The sequence below is a fragment of the Nilaparvata lugens genome, chromosome 11, assembly GCF_014356525.2.
Source record: "Nilaparvata lugens isolate BPH chromosome 11, ASM1435652v1, whole genome shotgun sequence".
NCBI lineage: Eukaryota > Metazoa > Arthropoda > Insecta > Hemiptera > Delphacidae > Nilaparvata > Nilaparvata lugens.
In genome coordinates, this window is record NC_052514.1 from 33,910,376 (window position 1) to 33,931,929 (window position 21,554).

The 21,554-nt window shown below is 33.8% G+C and overlaps 3 protein-coding genes across 4 annotated transcripts in view; 2 read left to right on the forward strand and 1 right to left on the reverse strand.

The window, feature by feature from the left end:
* LOC111058139 overlaps nt 1-6,398 on the forward strand; it is a 67,063-nt gene extending 60,665 nt beyond the window's left edge. The window contains exon 3 of the mRNA XM_039438269.1: nt 1,521-6,398. Coding sequence (XP_039294203.1) covers nt 1,521-4,826 — 3,306 coding nt within the window. The 3' untranslated portion in view covers nt 4,827-6,398. The remainder of the gene's footprint in view (nt 1-1,520) is intronic.
* The window catches only part of LOC111058141 (actin-histidine N-methyltransferase), a 108,174-nt gene that overhangs the window by 83,806 nt on the left and 2,814 nt on the right, over nt 1-21,554 (reverse strand). The window contains exons 4-6 of the mRNA XM_039438270.1: nt 11,896-12,093; nt 9,440-9,504; nt 8,133-8,191 (exon numbers count right to left, since the gene is read on the reverse strand). Of these exons, the coding sequence (XP_039294204.1) occupies nt 8,133-8,191; nt 9,440-9,504; nt 11,896-12,093 (322 nt within the window). The remainder of the gene's footprint in view (nt 1-8,132; nt 8,192-9,439; nt 9,505-11,895; nt 12,094-21,554) is intronic.
* On the forward strand, nt 14,563-21,496 carry LOC111058138. 2 transcript variants are annotated; one of them, XR_005572510.1, is made up of 3 exons: nt 14,563-14,711; nt 19,456-20,984; nt 21,095-21,203. XR_005572510.1 is itself a non-coding variant. In XM_022345637.2 (2 exons), the coding sequence occupies exon 2, from the start codon at nt 19,467-19,469 to the stop codon at nt 20,886-20,888; it is 1,422 nt and encodes a 473-aa protein (XP_022201329.2). In that variant the 5' UTR covers nt 14,563-14,711; nt 19,456-19,466; the 3' UTR covers nt 20,889-21,496. The 2 variants fall into 2 exon arrangements, 1 of the variants encoding a protein (XP_022201329.2); XM_022345637.2 differs by having other exon boundaries at nt 19,456-21,496.

Consider the following 21,554-nt stretch of genomic DNA (forward strand, 5'->3'; position numbering starts at 1 on the left):
ATTCTACATTTAGAATTTCTTGTCATCATTTTGGAATCATAAATATCTGTGTTTGAAAGTACTGACGAATCAGAACCTTTTCTAGACTAATTTTCAATCAAAATTCGGTAATGGAATAGTAAGGGCTAGAAGCCTGTTTTTTCATTTCTCATTGCCTTATGATAACCTAGTGCTATTTTGAATATTTGAAGTATCTTGGTTATATTATATGATCAACTATATTTCATTAATTTTATGATTGTTTATTTTATTTATCTATCTATATTGTACTGGTATTGATTATAATATTAAAGAGCTGTATTAATTCTTAAATCATGTTAACTATAGTAAGGAATGTTTGAACTTGTGGCTAGAGCGCAAGATTTTTTTAGCCACTTCAATTATTTAACAAACAAAACTTTATTTATTTTCTTGTAACAATGTTGTTAGTTGTTAAATGGTGATCTAATGTAAATTATGTGTTTTTATCATTGTTGAAGAAATAAAATTCTTTATTTGGTAGAACTTCAAGAGATTACACCAATAACTCCAATTGCACCGAGATCTCAGTTAGCCTATTATTCACAAGAAATCCTAACAAATTTAACCAACGAAAATGACGTCGTATCTAGGATTATTTTATTGGTTCCGTAAAATTTAATCCATTCGCAGCAGTTGAATTCAATTGGATTTTGATCAACTAGCCGTTAAGCGAAGAATAGGTCTATTTCTATCCAATAAAATATGATTTGAACACATTCAAACATCAGTCTTTTAATCAAAAATTATTATTTAATGTGACATAATATTATTATTTATTTGTTGGATAGAACAAACAATACAATAGTCAGAAAAGAAAAACAGGCACTTGTCCAAAAATAGATATATTTCTATCCAACGATTTTAAGGAAAATCACAGTTTATAGAGATGAAAAAGCGTTCTCAATGATACGAAATATGAATTTTCCCCAATTTTGAAGTTACAAACTATTCAAATATTTTGAAAAATATCTTGAAATAACACATACGAATCTGAAAGGATTCAACAATATTTGAAACATATATCTGAGCAATTTAAGGCGGTGCAAAGGCTAAAAGTAAACTTTCTACTCGTGATATTTTTTCAAGTTTTTCGATTTGTATATCATCAAGTTATCAAAATGAAAAAGTTTTTTTTCAGGAAAACATTTTTTTCTGATCATTACTTTTGAGATAAGAGCGCCTGAAGTTTGAATTTTTGGGACAGAACATTTCAAATTCGTTAAAATATGAATCCATGAGATTGAGAGGATGGTTTCTTCATGGTAGTTTTGATCTAGTAAAACAGAAATTTTCTGAAAATATCAATTTTTGAAAAAGTTACTCAATTGACCAAAAATAACCCAGCTAATAGTTATTTTTGGGAAATTGGGAAATCTAATCTGACTGCATTTTAATCTGGAAAGATTTATAAATAATAAAATAATAATAGTAATGATAATCTACTAAAATATAATCATAATTTCGAATAAAAATGAAATATATTTCTTTTTAAATTGCAGATGTGGCGAGAGACAGAGTCTGACATAAATACAGGAGGCTCAGAAATCGACAGCTATGGAGCGGAATCCCAGGACACCAACACACAACGAGAGAACCATCCCAACTCCTCCCCCCTCCTGGTTGGCGAAGGAGAGGAAGTAGACGAAAGACCGTGGAGACCGCGAAACAGGACGCGAAACGGAAACGGAAAACGAAGGAGGAGAATGAGGAAACGTCCGAGAACCACTACCCCCACCCCCGAAGGAGGGGAAGATGGAGAAGAAGGTTACAAACCTAGGTACCAGGATAGAGTAAGAGGGGGAGAGGATAGTGAGAGAGAAGTGCTACGAATTAGAGAGGAAGGAGCAGGAGGGGTTGTTCCTAGTGAGGAGGAAGTAGTGTACCCGAGAAGAAGACCACAAAAAAGGAGGAGACGACCTGTGAAGAGACCTCCTCCGGTGGAGGAAGAAGGACAGGAGAATGGGGGACACGGTGAAGTAGAGAGGGAGATATTCAGGAGCAGACCTGGTTCACAATATTCAGAACCCGAGGTTAACAAGGGTACACTAGATGAATTTGGGGAAACTACAACAAAAAATCGTGAAAATACCTATAGAGCCCGACCTGATACGTATAGAGTTAGACCCGGCCCACCTAGAGATAGATACCAGGAGCCTGAAGGATACAGGAGTCGACCCGAAAACGGACAACGTAAGAGAAGGAAAGGGCAAGGTAGGAAAAGGATACGAGTGGAAGAAGTGAAAATTGAGACAACTACAATGAGTCCTACATCTTTCAGTGAGGAGATTGCGAAGGAGATAGATGAAAACAAAGAGATGACCAACAGAAACGAGGAAAGTAGATACAGCACGATAATTGTCACATCCAAGGTAGAATCTACAGATCCAATGGAGGAGTACAATATCATGAAGGAGAGTAATGAGGATGAGGCGGAGGAGGAGACGCATGTTGCAGCAACAAATCCCTACACCCCAGACACAACACAACATGTTACGACAGCAAGTAGCGAAGAAAGTGTAACATACACCAGTCAACTACCCACAAGGTTCACCACAGATCTAGAAGAGGAAACATTGAGGTTCACTGATGTTACAACTGGAAAATACTCAACCGAAGTTGATTCAACGTCAACGGTCGTTGATGACCATGACACAATCACAACAGGACTGCCTAGGGATGAGGAGAATTCAGTTGAAACAACTAGTTATTCAACGAGTACAGAGACTACAGTGCCCGAGATTAGATACACAACAGCGTTCACAACGGTTGAAGATGTGGACAAAACCACAAAGGAAATGGATCCAATGATCACGTCCCTGGGAACCACCCAAACTCCCAGAACGCCTCCAAGATACAGTTCCAGGATGAAGTACCACAGTCGGGTACAGGGTAGTACTAAGGAGCCACAAGTTTCCACCACGACTGAGTATACCGGGTACAGAATCACCACAGAGAGCAGCACTACGAAAGAACCACTCAAAGCTGTATTGAACCGGAAGAAATTGTTCTCAAATTCGAGACGTCGCCTACCACCTACTTCCGCCATTATCAGGAGGAGGTTAAAGAAGAAGGACAATGAAACAACTGAAGGTAAAGATGGAGAGGGAGACGAATTGGTGATGAAGATGAAGATACCAGTACACATCAACACCGAGAAAGAGTTGAAGGTTAAATATCACACAGTAACCCAAAAAACAGATACTAAGAACGAGATTGACACAAGTACCTTGATGCCTGTAGGATATAAAGCTGCGCCAGAAGTTATCTCACCGATGAAACTTCTAGAAGAGGTCACAATTGGAGAGGTTTTGAAAATGATGTCAACAACCGGCACAACTCTCAGCCCACACGAGGATGCAACATCAGAGAGTTACACCAGGGCGACACCCAAGGTTCTAGAGGGTGTGGAGTTGCCTAACATCAGAGACGAGATCCTTGATTTGATCAGATCGGATGAGAGTGGATACACACGGTTGAAACGTATACTGGAGCTCAGGAATATGACGTTGACTGATTTATTGGAGCATAGGGAACGAGGGTCAAGTCAGTTGCATTTTTCTGAAGCGTTCAGGAGTAGTACAACTGTTGCTCCAAGTAACGTAACATCTGATGTGCAGGAAACAACCAAAAATGTAGAAGGGACAACCAAAAATACAGAAGGTACAACTAGAAATGTAGAAGCTACAACCAAAAATACACAAGGGACAACCAAAAATACACAAGGAACAACCAAGCATGTACAAATTACAACTAGAAATGAACAAAGGACTACTAAAAATGTACAAGTAACAACTGAAAGATTGACTACAACAGAAGAATCCACCCCCCAACCTGAGCCCGAGCCTATACCTGTAGAGGTAACAAGTTCGAGAGCAGAATTGGAGTTGGAAAAAGAAATAGAATTAGCAAAACAGATGGAATCTCGAAAAGAAATCGATTTTGACCAGAATCAAGATGAAAGCAAGTATAACTTGATTATGAGAACTGTAGAAGCTAGCGTGATACCTATCCCGATTGAAAATAACGGTAGGAGAAACGAGGGGTACATTCAGTTTCCTGAACAGGGGGTGTTGAAAACGTTTCCTACTTTCCTTACCGATACTATAAGGAAAGATAAGGACAGGTATAAGGAGGAGGAGGTAAGGAACAGGGGACCAATTTTGAAGGAACCTAGTATCAAGTTTTATATTGATTCGAAGCGGGATGATAAACGGGAACCTAGACAACACTTCGAGAGTGTTCGGACCAATCAAACGAGTTCAAATAGAAGTGGCAGCGAACAAACAATGAGGCCGTTCAGGGGTGAAAGCAAGGAGATACTGATAGCAGTGACGTCATCCCGTCCCAAACCGTCAGTACATGTTGATGACGTGCTTTTATTCAATGAAAGCGACGAAGTCCACCGATCCCGCACCAAAGCCGTCGGAAAAATCAGCGCGGACACGGAGAGCGAAGAAGAAGAACCCCGTTACAACGATTTCGCAGATCTCAGAAGATTCCCACCCGGCGTAAAATCAGCCATCCTAGCTAGTGGAGCCGTTCTGGGGATAGCTATCCTCGGATTCCTCACAGTTTTGGTCACCTGTCGACTGAGGCAACGAAGCGTACGTCGCCGCGCTAAGCGCGACATACTTTGCGAACAACTCCAGGAGGACTTCAGAAGCAGCCAGTGTAGTTTAAGTCCGGTGCTTAGTAAGCACCAACGAGTGCCTGTGTTTAGTTCTCGCGGTATTCATTCGAATACTTCGTCGAACAGGCATTACTATCTATGGAGGACTTTGAGGAAAACATTCCAGTATGAATGAACGTTATTTCCCATCAATTTGTGATGTTTTAAAAGTTTGAATCTAACACAAATTGCTGTTGAAACAAGAGCAAGTGAACATTATCTCCTTAAGTTTGTGATTTTTACCCAAGTTTGAATCAAACCAACACTGTTGAAACAAGAGCAAGACATTCTTGAAGTTTGTCATGTTTTAAAGGAGTTTAATATGATAGAATATTGATTTCTTTAAATTGTATCGGTTTTTTGAAGAATTTGAATAGAATAAACATGTCAAAGCAAAATCATGACATAGTTCAGTCCTAACATGAGTTTCATGAAGTTTGATTCTGATAGTACATGAATTTGTATCAAATACTCAATATTGTTAAAAGAAGAACATAAAATTATCGGAGTTCAAGTTTGCGAGTTCTTTATCATGTTTAAAATTTAAGAAGATCAATTATAAAGTAAGAATCTGTAAGTTTGATATACAGTATAGATTCTAAAATTGTAAAGTTTTAATCAAATCATGAAGACCAGTTTTTAAAGTGTGAGTATTTTCATTATTTTACATTATTATACATGAGTATTTATCATTATGAATGCTTTATTGAATTATGAATTCATTTGAATTTTATCATTAAACATGTGAATGCTTAAGAAAGTGGATATTCACTATACAACTGATAAGAGCTACTTAAAAAATTCTATTCTTAAAATGATTTTCATCACACAGTTTCAAAGATAATGGGAATTCTATGACATTTTTAAAGATTGGATTTTTAAATACCATTGAATGATTTTTATAATATTCATGAATCCTTCCATTCTTCTGGTTTTCAGTTCCAAGCGTTCTTCCAACTATAGCCATATTTTCCAGTTGATACAGTTATGTTGCTTCAAAGAATGTTCCCCACCATTCAGTTGAAAAATACTGAATAATAACTATAAACATATTGTACTTCCAAAAGCTTTAATAACCTTTATTGAGTGTGATATCCAATAATGAATTTCAAGATGACAATTTTCGGAGAAATCATTATTTTACATTTGTAGTAAGCTACATGAAAGATGTTTGATTCATGATTTTGTAAAGTTCACGATGTGCCAACAAACGAAATAAAGTATGGAAACTTGAAAGCAGCATTTAAGAGCCTTTACTTGATGGCTTTTGATTATTTTCATGGAGAGCGAAAAATTGATTTTATAAAAAAATAGAGAGAAAACCACTAAAAATATGCTTTGAAAATTATAATTATTGTTAATTATTTATTAATTTGTACAAATGAATTGTTTCCAAACTATTATCCCAATGAAAATCTTTTAGTGATAATTAAATTTAGTAGAATAAGATCCGAAAAACCGTTTTTGACAAATACTATAAGAGCATAAACAAAACCAACTTTATGTGCAATAATAAGTAGTATCTTACAAGTATAATGTTGATAATAATTATAAAAATAAGTACTTTTTAAATCATAATAAAATAAGGATTTATATTTATCAATAAGTAGATAGATTCATATCTACTTTATTATGTAAAACAACTTGTTATAAGGTTATTATATTTGTTAAGTTTGAAATAAATGTTTTGTTCATTTGTTGTTGTTCTATCTGTATTTCCCAACATTATTTAAAAAGAAGAGACTGTCAATAGAAAAAATATCAACATTGCTGAAACAACCAAGAATGACAATATCTTGCTCACTTGAAGGTCTATACAGAATGTTTCTAGAATAGACCGACAAACTTTGTAAATATTACCTTACATCAAAATTAAAAAAAAAAAGGTTCCAGTAAACATGGGTTTTAAAATGTTTTGTTACCGAGATAATGATGTCGGAAGATTTTGTTTCGAATGGGATATTTTTAAAAATGATTTTCTGTCTCCTTTAAATCCTGATTTGTAAAGTTTGGATGCCTTTTAAAATGTATTGGTACGTTTTTCTTCATATTCAAATTCTCTACAATATTACATTATTCTAAATATCAGTCATCAATAAGGTATCCTTTTTCTATCATTTGGAGATGGAAAATTGAGTTTTTTAGCGTATTTTGCACACTATCACAATAATTATGAATGTTACAAACATTCAACTGGTCCTATTGGATTTGTGTATTCATTATACAAAACATCATTATAATATAATGATGACCATGGAGAGGAAAAACTAGGCAGAGCCTGTACCATTTTCTCCCAATCCTAAATTTCGATAAAAAAGCTTTCTAAGTTAATTTTACATGAGAAATGATCACTCAAATCCCGTCGTAAGGCCACCACAAAAATATAAAATTAAAAATTTGTTGAGAAATGTGAAATCTTCCGCTATTATTATCTCAGCAAGAACTAATTTACGGATCCTTGTTTAGAGGAACTATTTTCTTTAGTTTGGAGTAAGGAAATACCTCACTCAATTTTGTCGGTCTATTTCAGAAACATTCTGTATGAAGAACTTTCTATAGACTTTGTCTCATTTCAACAATATAGTTAACTTCCAAAACTAGATTTGATGTTTACTTTTGAAAGTGGTTATCTTTATCTTTTATTTATTGGATTTTTTGGTAAAGAGACCCAAAGGTGGTTCTACTTTGCCATATAACCAAGTATCCATTATTTTGGAAACATGATATATCATGAAAAAAGGTTATAGTGGTTATATTAACCAAGGTGACTAATACTTTCAAGGCATTATTCTAATGTTGATCTTCAAAGGAAGCACATTACACAATTAAATATATTTTTTATAGTTCTAGAACACTTTGTACTGAAGTGTTAAATTCAGAGTTTTCAGGTTCCAGTCTCATTATACAAACATAGCTTCCAAGGGCGAAACTATATTGTGCGTTTTTCATGAGTTTTCAGAGTCGGAGGGTAGGAATCTCTCCGATTGGCTGATTGGATTAGAGCCTGAAAAAACGCCTAATCTGGCCTCACTCTAAATTCGAACCGACCAATGGAAATCAACAACTCATCACTTGACGAGTCACATGTCATCCCATACCACTTAGCAAAAATGAATCAAGAAAAAGCAATAGAGTACCCAGATCAAATAATACTATTCCACGTGCATTGGACACAAATTCAACAAACTAGCTCAGGTTATAAACAACGAACAAGATTCGATGAATAAATAAATGCGTTGTTGGTTATCCATCTTGTTTCCACTGGAATTATTACTATTGTATTCTTATATAACTTATAGAACAGAAACTCAGTTTGGCTTGAGAATGTGCAACACCAGCACGAAACGGTCGTCGCCACACCAAAGAATGTGAGTGTTTTCCACTTAAAAGTTATAAAATAATACAATAGTAATAAATAAATATTGTTATGTTCAATTTTTACCTGTACAGCTCATAGGTGAACACCTCCCTTAGTAATTCACTCGCCGGGTCTTGGGATTTCTGAAATTTAAAATATTGAAATAAGATGAGAACTCAGAAGAGAAACTTTATTGACAACAGGGTGAATATCAATAATTGCAATATTTGGTAGCAGAAGTCTTCGGGATGGTTTCAGTATTCAACTTTAAATTTTTTTAAATAATAATTACAAACATCACAATTTGAAATAGAAACAAATTCAAATACAACTATAACACATTTTATAGTGAGAACAAGTCCAGATGTGGCAAATGTACTGTGCGCAAAGGAATAAATTTCGAGTATCGTGTAATAAGCAGTTTTCATATAGTTTATATCTAAGAGATGATTTTTCCTTATTTTACTGTACGACGCAAAGAAGCCAACCAACTGTCTTCAATCCAGCTTCTACTAGAGAACAATCAATTTTAAATAAGATGGGTACCGTCATAGCCACCTCTAATACAGAGGTGGCTATGGCTCAGCGTTACATAACTCAGTAATAAATGTGCTTCGAACTGCGATTAACAATTACATAATACAAATACATAATTATGGATAACTAGCTGGCCCGGCGAACTTCGTACCGCCAAATAGTTTAATGCATCTTATGACAAAGAACTTTAGCTGGATACGTGCACACCTGAGGAGGCGCGATGCGGCATTTTATTTATAAAGATAATTTTCCAACAGCAAAATAAATAATTTACTAAAAATCAATCAATTCTAAACACCGAAGACAGCACAATAAATTATTCGAAACACAGCAATGTCTTTCGAGCAAGATAAGTCTTTAACCTGAGGCCGCACTGCTGGATGGTTACACACAGAACAGTCATTTTGTTTTTAGTTGGGTCGTTTAGAATAAAATACATGGGCGGTTATGGAGCAGCACACACTCTTGTCTACTATCTACCGACGGCTGCTGTATGACGCAATGATTATAACAGCTGATTACTATTTCTGTGTGTGGCCAGCTCACAAATCTTCTCCCATAAGGATTACATGTAAACTTTAAAGGACCGTAGGAAAGAGTCCTGAAGTCGGATTATAAATTTGATAGGCCATAAACCTGGTCCTGAACATAACGAACACAACTAGAAAAATCATCAAATTCGGTGCACACATAGATAAGTTATTGACTGTCAAAATTTGGGGCTCATTTTTTATTATATAGATGAAGCTTTCTGAGAGTGCTTAACTGATCAAGAATAAAAATGTTATTATAATGAAAATGCTAATAAAACTTTATCGATACTTTATGAAGTTATGAAATAAATTTAAAATTACCTGAAACATCTTATTGAAGTAAGCATACTGCCGTGCGATGTTCCGACACATTTTTAAAGCCGGCTCTGTAAATGAAACAAATGTAAAAATAAATATTCAGTAACTCACAAAAGACAATTCATTTAAATCAATGTCATGGATAAATCTATGTGTGTAGAGAGAGAGGGGAGAAATTACTAGTAAAAAATTATTTATTTTTAACTGAAAGAAATTCATCTTAAGTGGAATCCCACATATCTGTAACGAGTCCGGTTCAGTGTGCATATTATTACAATGAGTAACAATAGCTATTCACACTCAGCCCGGCAAAGCAAGTATGAATAGCCCAATGACCATGGAAATTATATTTTCACTGCACTGGACGCGTTCACTGATATGGGAGGATCCAGCTAAAATGTCCATTCACGGTGAGTACATGGTCTCTTTCAACTTATTGAATTGAATTGGTTTTAATTTCTGAAAGTAAATAACAAAGTATGTTTCATAGTCGTCATTTGGAAATAACGAATTGTAAACGTATAATTAAGTTGGTTGATGATGGAGTTGTACTTTACCAGATATTATTTTTTTATTTATTTATGTATTTATTTATTAGATCAGCACAAACAATACAATGATCGGAAAAGAAAAAGCAGGCTATTGCCCACAACTTCTTCAATTTCCTAATTTAGTTTCAAATTGTTTTATAATTTACATGAGTTTATATTCATGTTATTGTCATTTCTTGAGTATAATAATACAACTCAAAGAGTGACTTCATTGACAACAGTGCAACAATTGAGACTAAAATATTTGAATAAAGAAGTGGTTGTGACGATTTCAAGTTTTAAAATTCAACATGGATATCTAACACACATAACCTTTGATACTTTTTAGTGAGGATTCTCACACTCCAGTGATAGTAAAAGTGATCAGTATGAATATATTTTCCATAGTTCTTATTGGACTATTCCCCTTAGCACGGCCTAGTTATTATGAATAATCCCATTTCAACTTATGGAAATGATAATTATCAATGTACTGATAATTGTGTTCGGATGGACACGTTAAGCCGTCGTTCCCGGCTGCCTAAGAAGCAGTCGTTAGGTCATGTCAGAGGCCCTGAAATTGATCAGTTACGACCTGAAAACTCTGACACCAGACCTGAGCCAGCCAGGTCACTCGATATTATTATTATTATTATTATTATTACTGATCACTTTCAATGTCACTGGTGTGTGGTAAACCAGCTTTAATAGGATTTGATAATGACAGCTTTCAATCTTATTAATGAAGGAAGGAATTGTCTTATACTTGTACGGGATAGGAAATACACGATTGACGCATCATCACTAACTCATGAACTACTAAACTTGCAATTTTACATTAAGATTCTGAATCTACTAAGGATGATTGTAGGACTATTTTTGTTCTTTTTAATTAATTTTTAATTGAATAACTAAAACAAAATTTATTCTTGTATTTATTCATAGTTTACACAATGATAAAAGCACAACCAAACATAGCTTTCTTCAAGTGAATTCGTGGCTGTATGGATAATAGTTTAAGGGTTCGAGACCAATGAAACTCTTTTTTTGAGAATTTTCAACTCTGGAAATTATCCACGTAATTTTTGAAAAATAATGAATAATGAAACACTGGAATGTTGTCTAGAAGTATCATGAATTAATTGAAAAATTACATACATATTTCTTCACCTATGGTGTCATGTGAAAATTCAAAACTAGATGACACCATAGATTTTTAAAAATTCATGTAATTTTTAAATAAATTCATGATACTTCTGGAAAACATTCCAGTGTTTCATTATTCATTATTTTTCAAAAATTACGTGGATAATCTTCATCACAGTTGAAAATTCTCAGCAAAAAAAAAAAAGAAAGAAAAGAGTTTTGTCTCGAACCCGTAACTTCTCACTGAATAATGAAACACTGGAATGTCTAGAAATATTATGAATTTATTGAAAAATTACATACATTTTTCAACACCTATGGTGTGATCTTCAGTGTGAAAATTCAAAACTAGATGACACCTTAGTTGTTTAAACATGTATGTAATTTTTCAATAAATTCATGATACTTCTAGACAATAACAGTATTTAAAGTCAAAAATAGCAAATCATTTTCTATTTTTTATATTTCTTTGGACATAGGAGATTGCATTTTATTGCAACACAAAAGTTTCCCCGGTGCAAAGTGCGGGTTACTTGCTAGTATCATATAAAACTTGATAATATTTTAGTTTTCTTATGATACTTGATGGAAGCTGTACACACCAAGCGCCGGAGAGCCAAGTCAAAAATAATAAATAACTATTCTATTTTTTTATATTTCTCTGGCAAAAAGGAGATTGCATTTTTAAACACAACAGTTTCCCCGGTGCAAAGCACGGGTTACTTGCTAGTATCATATAAAACTTGATGATTTTTCAGTTTCCTTGATCTAAGCTGTACCCACCAAGCGCCGGGGAGCCGCGAAGTTCGTCAAGCTCTTTAGGCGTGAAGTAGAGAACGGTGGTGTACTTAGCCGGCAGCATATCGATGTAGGGAGCCCAGAACGAGCCCGCATCGCCGCGAAACCGTTCCACAAGCACCAGCAGGGCAAGAGCTATGTTTGGCATCAATTTCAACATGGTGTCCATCTTTGCAAGTGTCGCTACAAAATAAAACACAACCTGTTGTTATTCATTTGATAACCCACACATTGAATAAAACGACTTGAAATAATACAATGTTACAGAATACAGGAAATAAAGCATAAGAAGATCCCATAGTATAGAGCTTTTATGCTCGAAATTCCACTGTTAACTCAAGCCGATAGTCCTAGTAGTTATTTTTCGTGAAGCTATGTGATGCTGGTATAGTGAGGTCAGTATAATGGTATAATGGCAGTGGAGAAAGATAGGAGAAAAACGTTGCTGATCCTCTCTGTCTTGTCAATGCCTTCTATAGACGGTAGCTGATAGGCCTACAGGTTTATTGATGTAATATTAACTGTTCATTCTCGTTTAAAATAATCAATTATATTGTATTCAGCACGAAATAATATTTTTCCTGTTTATCAATAAATAAATAACGAGCGAAGCTCGGTGCCCCGATATTATCAATGATATGAATAATAATTATTTTGAATCAACGAATTCAAAATAATTTTAGGTGTTTAATGTTGTACTAAGGACTAACTAGTAGCTAAATGCAAAAAGGTGATCTAATTAAATGAATTATTTAATATTTTCAATATCATGAAAGCGATAAACTATAGTGAGGTCCACGTTATAATGGCAGTGGAAGAAGATAGGAGATGGAACATACTTCATAAAATATGATACATAGGGAGTCCCGTGATTTATATATAATATAATATAGAAAAAAATGTATAACAAATCAAAAACTATAGAGAGGTCCACGTTTTGATGTCAGTGGAGGAAGATAGGAAAAAACTTTGCCGATCCTCTGTCTTGTCAATGCCTTCTATAGACGGTAGCTGATACAGGTTGATTGATGTAATATTAACGGTTCATTCTTGTTTAAATTAATAAATTATATTTCATTAAGCAAGAAATTATATTTTTCAATAATTTCATCATGAATTTTCATAATTAATTATTAATTCTACATTGTTAAAAGACGATCTGGCAACAGAGCAAAGCGAGAAAGAGATAGTGCTATCCGCGTTGTTGAATGATAGACAAGGATAGCAATACCATTGCTAATCAAACACTGTCATCATAATGTGGACCTCACTCTAGTATCACATACTGTGCCGTTTTTACTTTCTGACCCGGCTAAAACATTAATAATAGACAGTAATTGTCTTGAACAATAGTAATTGTCACAAAGAGTCATATTGTCAGTAGTTGTTATTAACAGTATAAAATTTCATTGTGTGCAATTTATATTCTTGATTTGCTGAAGAATGTTTTAATTATGATATGTACAAAACATGAGAACATAATCTCAATCAACTTGAAAGAACTCACTCTCCAGTCACAGACTCAAGTCTTTGTGGAGAGTATTCACTGTTAAATGTTAAATGAATTTTATAAATATTTGTATTATGTTTTTTGTGAATAAAAAGCTATTTGATTCGATTTGAATAATAAATGTTAATCAGGTGCTGATTTTATAACGTGAATCTCACTATATATACGTCTGTCAATAAAACTGCACTAAAATGATATAACACAGATTCAAAGTTTGTAAAAAATATCATTTATTTATTTTCTAAAACTGGACAAGTGTAAATTGTCGAAACAACTTATTGCATTTAAAAATTGAAAACTGGTTTCGGTCGTTAAACCACTATCGATCTGCAAGCTCAAACATCGAGTAGCAGAATATTTATTCATTTATTTATTTATTGGATAGAGCAAACAATACAATAGTCAAATATACAGTGTGTATGAAGCAAAATGCTTTGTGGTCGGTTGTTTCTAGAGATTGTTAATGGTATGACAACCGAGACTTCGGGTAGTTACTCAAAAATGTTTTACTAATAAAGCTGCGTTTACATCAAAGTTATTAACAAAATGTTAATAACTTAATCCCTATAGATTCTATTAGATTGAACGGAGCTTGACAAACACATATCATGCTCATCATGTGTATGATAAGTTATGTACAATCTAATAGAATCTATAAGGATTAAGTTATTAACATTTTGTTAATAGCTTTGCTGGAAACGCAGCTTTAGGTTGTGACAATTTCAAGTTATTTTGGCAATACAGTATTAGACAATAATATGCAAAATAAAGCTTAGAATTGTTATTCTTCTCTTCTCATAAGTGATAAGTTTTCTTCTTCGCGTAGCAAGGCTATCGTTGATATGAATAATTAGTTTACCGTCGAGAAAGTCCATCATCTGTAGATCTCTTTTTCTTCTTATTTTTCAGTCGACTAACGAATTTTAGTGAAAATCCAAACATGGGTGGCCAAACATAGGAGGTTGGGAGACAATGCATTGAACTATTAACAGTCTTGTAATCTAGATATATTTCAGAGTTACTGCAGATTTTTATTAGCAAGTAGACAATACAGTAAACAGAATGACTCTAACAGTTCTCAGCTTGATAGCTGATAACACTGTATTCCTGATAACAGAGTTATCTTTTCTGCTCTGTTATCGTTCGATTTCAGTTCATTCCATTTCCCGTTCAATCTTTCATAATACAGTACAAGGCTTACTATTGTGGAAGTGAGATTTGGACTACCGTGTCTGTGATAGGTGTTTTCCGATACCCAAAGGAGTTGAGTTGTTCATATTCTTAGATAAAAGTGAGTGAATGAACTAGTTAATTTTATATTTTTTCCATTGTAACCGCCCAAGATTGATTGATTGATTGAGTACTTTATTTATGTAGATTACAATATATACTGGCTTATACACTTATATACAATAGCTTACAATACAGAAAAATTATAGATGAATTTACATAATATAGACTAAGAAAATAATTATTGAACTGTATATGATATGAAAAAGCAATTTGTAATATAATAACTATAGATAATAATTATATTGTTATGCATCTACATAAATTGGCGGAGCTTTGGACATATCAATGTCCATTCTTCGGAAAGAATATTGAAAATATCCTCCCCACTAACTCTCTACCAAAAAAGATGAGGGAATAGTAGAGAGATCTCTAAAATAGAGTCATGGGACTCTAACAACAAACGTTTGCTTTCTATTCAACTTTAAAAAATTTATTGAATGAATAAATCTAATTTAAATTTGGACGACAAATAATCTGTATCGTTTCATTGCACATTCTATAAAACTGCCTGTAAGATTTTGCTTACTGTTAGTCTGGAATTCTAACTGTTCACGAAGGTAGCGTGAACTTTACACATTCCTCTACTTTAAGGCTGTGCAAAGGCTAAATATAAACTTTCTACTGGAGATATTTTTCAAAGTTTTTCAATTTGAATATCATCAAGCTATCAAAATGAAAAAGTTTTCTCAGGAAAATTTTTTTTTTTGATCATTACTTTTTGAGCCATGAGCGCCTAAAGTTAAAATTTTTGGGACAGAACATTTCAAATTGGATAAGAGAATATCCAAGAAATTTTGAGGATGAATTCTTCATGGTATTATTGATTGAATAGGACAAGATTTAGAAAACATATTAATTATTGAGAAAGTTATTCAAATTACCAAAAATAACTCAACTAAAAGTTATTTTTGGTTATTTTTAGTAAATTCTCAATAATTGATATTTTTTCTAAATCTTGTTTTATTCAATCAATAATACCATGAAGAATTTATCCTCTAAATCTCATCGATTTATCTCTTACGGAATTTGAAATGTTCTGCCCCAAAACTTATATTTATATAAATTTTTATATATTAACTCATATCTCAAAAAGTAATGATCGGGAAAAAATGCTTTCCCGAGAAAACTTATTCATTTTGATAGCTTGATGATATACAAATCAAAAAACTTTGAAAAATATCACCAGTAAAAAGTTTATTTTTAGCCTTTGCACAGCCTTAAATGAATGATTGGGGACTCGGTCAATATAGGGATTTTAACATAAGCTAGGAAATATAATGTCACTCACAACCGTTCATTATTATTGGAGTTTTCACTATACTATTTTTGACTCACTAATATTAATCTTCAACAAACATTCACACATTCACTTTAAATGATTAATAAAATTCATCATTATTGGAGTTTTCACTATACTATTTTCGACTCACTAATATTAATCTTCAACAAACATACACACATTCACTTTAAATGATTAATAAAATTCATCATTATTGGAGTTTTCAATATACTATTTTTGACTCACTAATATTAATCTTCAACAAACATTCACTTTAAATAATTAATAAACTTCTTCGACAGATTCTACGGAGAAAATAATACCTTTTAGAACATTTAAATAACGAACAAATTCAATAAACACGTTCAATTTGGGCCTTTGAGGCCCGAGGCTACCTCTAGATTTTAATCTATTTCGATTCGCGGCTTGATTGGGACTGCTCTTTTCCACGCAAATTATGTTCCCTTTCAACCAACGAGACAACGGTCCACATGGAGACGAGCATAATTCCGTGGGAAAAGAAAATGCAAGTTTGAAATATTCCCAAATAGTTGTGTATTTTCATCGCTAACGGAAATACAGTTCCGTGAGAATACTTCAACCCTGCATAAGATTATTTTTTTGGACAAAAATTGAACTTGGACTTTTTACAGTAGAATCATAACCTATTTTTTGAACACTTCATTATCAAAATTTGAGAATGGAATAGTTTTGGGCCAAGCCTGTTGTTCCTTCTCAATTCAACAGAAATTTAAATTTTTCAACAGAAAAATAAATTTCTCACGATAAAAATTCACACAGCTACAAGATCACAAGAATCTGATTGTTGAAGACCTAATTCTACACTTTTTTAAATGAACACAAAACAAATTTATTTCAATATCATCACCATTACACTACCCCCTTCCCTTCCAAAATAACTAATGTAATAATCTCTTTTCTGTATAGGGCTATTTCTAATAAAAATATAAATAAAAATAAAAATCTCAGTACCCTTAAAATAGGAGACACAAGATATAAATAGATTGAAAACACTTGAAAACTTACATTAGAAATGGGGGAAATTTTCGGAGTCAGTCTCCTTCCTCAACCGAGCAAACTGCAAGCATATCTTGTGTCTCCTGTTTTAATTTATATTACAAACTTTAAAGTGTCTTCTGTTATGTGCTATATATATATATATATATATATATATATATATAATATATATATATATATATATATATATATAATGTCCTCATTCATACCCGGAAAAATCAGAGTAGTCTGCAGTTTAGAAGTGACGTCCATTCTCTCAACACTAGGCATAGTTGTCGCATAGATATACAGCACCAAAGATTGTCAAAGTCTCTCAACAGTTTTGAGATCGCAGGGCAGAAACTGTTCAATAAACTGCCTCCTCATATTTGTTGTATGTTTCAAAAAATATTTGAGCAAAAGATGTACGGATGGCTGATTTCAAATCCTTTTTATAAATTCACAGAATTTTATGAGTGTCATATGAACATATTGTGATAACAAATCCTAGCTTGTGACCTAACTGTAATTAGTTATAAAACTGTAATTTAGTTATACGACTATATAATATGGCATTCTGACAATAAAATGTTATTATTATTATTATTAAGGCTGTGCAAAGGCTAAAAATAAACTGTCATATTTTTCAATGTTTTTCGATTCGTATATCATTCAGCTATAAAAATGAAAAAGTTTTCTCAGGAAAACATTTTTTGCCGATCATTACTTTTTGAGATATGAGCGCATAAAGTTTGAAGTTTTGGGACAGAACATTTCAAATTCATTACCAGATAAATCCATGAGATATAGAGAATACATTTTTCATGGTATTGTTGATCTAGTGAAACAAAAATTTTCTGAAAATAACAATTTTTGATAAAGTTATTCAATCTACCAAAAATGACCAAAAATAACTCAACAAAAAGTTATTTTTGGTCATTTTTAGTAAATTGAATAACTTTCTCAAAAATTGATATTTTCAGAAAATTTTTGTTTTACTAGATTAGCAATAACATGAAAAATCAATCCTCTCAATCTCATAGATTTATCTCTCACCGAATTTGAAATGTTCTGTCCCAAAAATTTAAACTTTAGGCGCTCATATCTCAAAAAGTAATGATCGGAAAAAATGTTTTCTTGAGAAAACTTTTTCATTTTAATAGCTTGATGATATACGAATCGAAAAACTTTGAAAAATATAAACAGTAGAAAGTTTATTTTTAGCCTTTGCACAGCCTTAATCCTCAGGATTCTTACATGGATATCACCCATCCATGTCTTCATAATACCTCACTGTATTATACCGCTGAAAGTCACGTTATCTCTCACCAATACTCTCATTATAATAAGCTTGAGTTTAGAGTCCCGCTGCGGACAAGGAAAATGGTTCATTTCTGAGGTCCATCTTTCCCTTCTTGTTGGGCTGTTCACTGCCAGGCTCATGGTAAACTAAACTAATCTGTCCAATCTGCACTAACTTAGTTGAGAAGTTCATATTTTAGCATGTAATTCTTCTTATTCTCTTAATTATAATTGAAAGGTCCATACCATATGATAATATAGAACTATAATCTAGAGAGAGTACCTCTTCGAAACAGTTGTTAACTGGTAAATAAATTGATAATTTTGTCAGGTTGGCATTAAGTTGAGTTGACTTTGTTAGGTTGGCACCAAGTTGAAGATTGAAATGCATTTATCGCGGAAAAATTTATTGGGCACTGCTACTTCAATCAAGCTATTCCTGGGAATATTATATTACTAGCCGTCAGGCTCGCTTCGCTCGCCATATCCGTTTAGCCAGAAGTTTAGTCTGGACCCCCGACTGGATCGTCCTAACATATGATAAAAATGATGAAATGAAAAATGCAGGCGAGCGAAGCGAGCCTGCTGTTCTCATCCTTTGACGATCCAGTCGGGGGTCCAGGGGGCGGAGCCCCCTGGCTAGACGGATATGGCGAGCGTAGCGAGCCTGACGGCTAGTTTTGTTAATAATTTTGGTGTAAACCCAGCTTTACACTTTCACATTTCTATAAACCACTTCGATTTCTGTTTTCTAAATAATTCATCTAAATTTCATTTCATGCTACACGACAAGTTTCATAAAATACGCTTAGCCTAATACTGGGTTAGAGATGAGATTTATTAAAACAATGCACTTCCATCGCATTGTTTCTCGTAGGTGCACTCGTAATTTGATACTCTGCTATCATCACCATCACATCAACGACTTCACTGTAGCCAGTCCCCAGGCAATACAGTATATTTCATCCCTCGACGTGCACTCATAAAAGTGTGGAATTTTAAAAAATTTGACAAAAAATGCCATACGCTAAATAAATAAATACCATTACATCATGATCTGAAACGTTTATGAACATTCGGAATTTAGTTGTAGTTGTGCAGTTTTTCCTGGGGATTCACTCATTTTTCAACATTATTTTCCTAGGAGATCCATACATGGACTCGGCTGCAGGATGGCTGTTTCCCGAGATTCTGGAAATGATTTTCTCGAACCTCGAACTGAGGGACTTGGTAGCCTGCAGTGGCGTGAATCGAGCCTGGAACGTAGCAGCTAACACGGCCAAGCTGTGGAAGAAATTCCTAAGTAAAAGTGATCTCAGCTGGTTGCCGACAAATGTGAATTGTGAACTTCACTCCTCCTCCATCACCACTGATAACAATCCGTCACAAAGTTTTCCAGCATCCAATCCTTACAGAAACATTATCCAACAACGTAACCAAGTGAAGCACAACTGGATCAACGGTTGTTTCACATCATATGACTTGGATCCGTCAGAATACGGCTGGAAATTAACTTCTTACAACACTACGGCAATGGAGTACCCGTCAAATGCACCACAAGACTGCGCGTACTACCCTGTCGTGGGGAAGTTTAGTAACACGAAATTCGTCAATTTATTTCGATTTGATACAGTGTTGGAGCTTGTTTGTAGATTGCCAATAGACTTTGAAGTGAATGATGTTTTGGTTTGCTGCGTTATGAGAGACTTTATAGCGTGGCTACTGAAGGACGGAACTGTACCGTATGTCACACTGCCTACATGTGACAAGTGTTCATTCGAGCAATGTCAAGTGAAAACATTAAACTTTTTCACTGTCACCAAACCAAAAGGTTCAGAATGCCTCCTCACTATGGATGCTAACCACATAGTAATTTCAACCTTTCAATTCCTAAAAGTCTGGAATAAGAAATCTGTTGAGTTAATACTCTCCCGTTGTTCACCCACCAACTTTGACGAATCACGTCCTTCTGTTTATTATGATGAATATCCTTTATACTTAGATGATGGGTATATAATTAAATGCTACCGAACACATATCCCAGACACAACACTGATTGAAGAATATAACTTGGAAACTAACAGCAAGTTGCCAACCGAATTCACAATGAGAGGAACTGTTACCGGAGTTAAATGCACTGGAAACTGCGTTGTGATGAAATATTATGAGATGGAATTTTACAGTTTTATCCAAGTGCGTCGAAAGAATGATCTAAAACTAATAATATTCACATATAACTGTTATGACGATTCTAATTATACTACTTATGAAATCGTCGGAAACTCATTTCTCATTTATCGTTTGAGCCTAGAAGATTATGAAGAAATTGAAATTTCAACGGGTGTCAGAAGTCCCATCCGTAAACTTCCTGTTAATTGTCTAAAGGTTAGTAATTTATTTGACAGTCTTGCCTTAATAAGAACAGAGTGTATGGAAATTTGGGACTGGAAGAGGAATTGCATGGGCCCCAAGCTGCATGATTCGAACCGATTGATAATACGTGCTACCCCAAAGTGGATCATAACTAATAATGACACTCCATCAGGACTTCATTTCAAAGTTTATAGGTGTAATTGAGTTCAAATCACATTTAGACTTGGTATCTACGTAAAAATTGTACTTTCGACTTTGAATTTTCAGATGATTTTAACTACTAGTGACACAGAACCATAGGTGTAATTGAGTTCAAATCACATATAGACTGGGTATCTACGTAAAAAATTGTACTTTAGACTTTGAATTTTCAGATGATTTTAACTACTAGTGACACAGAACAATTATAGTTGCAACAACTCTTGTATTCATGAATCTGTTTTCTTGTTCTGTAACTGTCTACTTTTTATGTTATTTGATTTGAATTGATTCCAAATAAATTATAGCAACTGAACCGAATTCCAATTTTTTTAATAAACTTCACTCTCAAACGACCAGTTGCACAAAAATCCTATTAAGTTTAACGATGACAGGACCAATGGACGAATATAACGTCAACACTACGACGTCATGGTTACACTGGTTAAAATCACTCAAATGGCATAACTAATAACAAATCTAACGTCAACACAATGACGATATTTCACAGGTGGTTAATTTCAATAGTACTTTTTGCTAGAAGATACTAATTTAAAAATTTCCAGTTTGTTTATCACTGATTTGCGATTTATTAATAAATGAAGATGAATAAATGTCTTATTGCTACCAGCCTTAAAACACCCTGAAAATGGTTTATTACCTTACTGGAAT